The following is a 3,109-nucleotide window of genomic DNA, read 5'->3' on the forward strand; positions in this document are numbered from 1 at the left end:
TACAACAAACTCTCCTCTGAAACTTTCACTGCAGTAGGCCCTCCACTTGAATTCTTCCCGCAACACGTCCTCTGGAGCCTTTTTTTTGTAGCGAGGCTTACCTCTAGAGATTTTTTTCTGCAGGTCATACTCTGCTGCTTTTCCTATTGATTGTCTATTTCCCAGTAAACTCCCCTGCAACATTACCTGTAGGAGTCTTCCGTTTACATACAAACATTGCAGTTCCACAATCACAATTTTTTGCTTCTTTGCAAACTCCCCTGCAACATTACCTTAGGAGCTTTTCGTTTATCTATAGACACTGCAGGAACTGCAATCGTTGTTGCCTACTTCCTTGCAAACTTCTCTGCAACATTACATGTAAGAGCCTTCCTCCTACCTACAGACAATGCAGAAATCGCAGTTAAAGACAACCGCAATATGGGACAAAGACTTCAAGTTCCATCTCTCAGGATCTTTCTCGCTCATTGTTTGGTGTTTTTAAATCCAAGTTGAACATGATTTTTAACCATGTTTCATCTGGCGGGGGAGAATTAGGAGTTATAATAGGAAATAATTTTTTCCTGTGAAAAATTATGTGGAATAAATTATTTTCTTGGATTAAAGAGTTATTTCGTTTCCTTTTTTATGCTTTCCTATTTTATTTTATTTCCTTTTTCCAAATAATTAATATGATTTGATTATTGGAGATATTATGTGAGATATCTTTTCTTTTCATGTTATTTCTTTTTATTATCTTTTCTATTCTAGGATTCATGTAACGGTTATTTATTACCCTCTTTCATATCAATGAAAAATTCTGAATTTTGCTTTATTCCGCATTAATCTGAATTTCAACATATACCGTCCATCTTTCATATTACATAAAAATACCACAAATTTAAATTTTCAAAAGTAAAATACATTTTTTCATTCATAAGGTAAGATGCCGTATATCAAAAGTAAAATACATGTTTTGGAGTTTAGGTGTTAGATATGTAAAATTGAAAATAAATGGGAATTAAGTGGTATGCATGTAAATCTTTCTTTTTTTTTTGTTAGCTTTAGATCATACGTTTACTTTCTCAATTTTCATGCAGAAACAATCAGAACTCCTTTTAAATGCCGAGGACTTGGATGCTATGTGGGTTTGCTTACGAGAAAACTGTGTGATCGATGATGCTACTGGTGCGGAGAAGGTGTGATATTATTTAGTGTTTCATGCTTGCTTATTACAATTTCTACTGTTTATGCCTCTTTAGTTTGTGAAGTGCAGTTTCTGACGTGGTTTAGTTTGTATATATGCAACAACAAATTGAGCAAAATAATTTGGGCATGGTATATGAAAAGAAAAGCAAAGGCTGAGATGTAAAGGGGTGAGCCCAAGTTGACAGAGTATTGTAAGATTTCAGAATGATATAGTTTAGAATTATCATTAAGGACTTGTCTGATATAATGCCAATAAGCACTTTTGTTCTCTGTTGAAAACGAGTGAAAGAACTCCCTGCTGGTCCCAGGCATTACCTATATGTCTTAATGATAATGGCGAGGGCTCTTGTGAAGTAAACTTCCTTCTCTAAGAGAGTACCAGTGAATTTATTTGGTGTAACACAACGCAGAACTACTAAAAGGGACATTCAAATACATACCATCCAATTCTTATGTATTTACACATCTACCACCTAAACTTTAATTTTTACATTTATTTACCCAAATCTTTCACATCTCATAAAAATTCCACCATTTTGATTTTTAAGAAGTGAAATACATCTTTTCATGCATAGGGAAGATGGCGTGCTTGTAAAATTTGAAGTTTAGGTGTTAGATACATTAATACGTAAGAATTGAGTGATATCTATGTAAATCTTCTTTACTAAGAATGCTGAAATGGACTTGGAGAACAGAAGAAAATGTGAAGTAGCATTAAAAAATTTAGGCTCAAGTAGTTTGGATAAGGTAACGGCCGTTGACATGAAATTTCTTCTAGTTTGGCCATGTTAGCAATTGTTTTGCTGATTCAAGTTTAAAGTTGAGTTTATAATAAGCATGATTCTCACCTGAATTTTTTTATGCAAAGCTTATTTTCTTCTCCCTGAAAAATTTTGGGTTCTTCTGGAAGGCTCTCCACTCAATTTGGAAGGTTTTGTAGGCTTCTTGATCATTTTTTATTCCATGTCAAATTTAAAGCCATGATTGGCATGAAGTAAAAATTCTTCCCTAATAGGTTAAATTGGTTAAACATAATTTGAGTTGAATGAGCTCTAATCTAGGTTGATTTGACATAGGGTTTACCCTAGCAGATTTGCATGGATAAACCTTAGATTGGGTCTTGCTTGGCTTACTGAAATTCAATTGATCTTCATTTGCTCTATATAACTTGGGAAGAAAAAAAAATCATGAATATGCAATGGCTTGCTTAGATGTCAAGCATGGTTAAGATAAACTTTTAAATTAATGATCCCAACAAAAACTCTGCGGGTGAAATATTTATCAAAAAATCAGATTATTTTATTACAGATATAATGCTATCTTGCTCAGAAGATTTTATTTTATCAGTGTAATTTATGATTGAGAGTAGTGGTGTATCCCACAATATAGTTGCTCCACTTAAGATGCTATTGAACATATGATTGATCACATATTAAAACTATTGTGGAATCTATTGAATTTGATTTTTTTATGAACATGGTTGATATCTTGTAGGCCTAGATTAAGATATATTGATAGCACAAGGTGTAGAATTAGTGATCTACTTGCAGCCTAAATCTCTGTGGCAACCCTCTTTGCCCCCACTTTATCTCTCTCTCTCTCTCTTTATATATATATATAGTTATAGTTATAGTTATAGAGAGAGAGAGAGATGCATATTTGCATTTCTAACAATATTTTGAAATCTTTTTGCAAAAATTTAATGGACGAGGCATATTGACAATATTGTAGGATTGATCACATATTAAAACTATTGTGGAATTAATTGAATTTGAATTTTGTTATGATCATGATTGATTTCTTGCAGGCCTAGACTAAGATATATTAATAGCACAGGATGGAGAATTAGCGATCTACTTGTAGGCTAAATCTTTGTGGCAATCCCCTTTGCCCCCACTCTCTCTCTCTCTCTCTCTATATA

General features: G+C 33.2%; 1 protein-coding gene across 1 annotated transcript in view; it reads left to right on the top strand.

Moving 5' to 3' along the window:
- The window catches only part of LOC110031190 (probable serine/threonine-protein phosphatase 2A regulatory subunit B'' subunit TON2), a 90,357-nt gene that overhangs the window by 11,549 nt on the left and 75,699 nt on the right, over positions 1–3,109 (top strand). Inside the window, exon 5 of the mRNA XM_020734276.1 lies at positions 1,080–1,178. Coding sequence (XP_020589935.1) covers positions 1,080–1,178 — 99 coding nt within the window. The remainder of the gene's footprint in view (positions 1–1,079; positions 1,179–3,109) is intronic.

The sequence above is a fragment of the Phalaenopsis equestris genome, unplaced genomic scaffold (assembly GCF_001263595.1).
Source record: "Phalaenopsis equestris unplaced genomic scaffold, ASM126359v1 Scaffold000787, whole genome shotgun sequence".
Taxonomy (NCBI): Eukaryota; Viridiplantae; Streptophyta; class Magnoliopsida; order Asparagales; family Orchidaceae; genus Phalaenopsis; species Phalaenopsis equestris.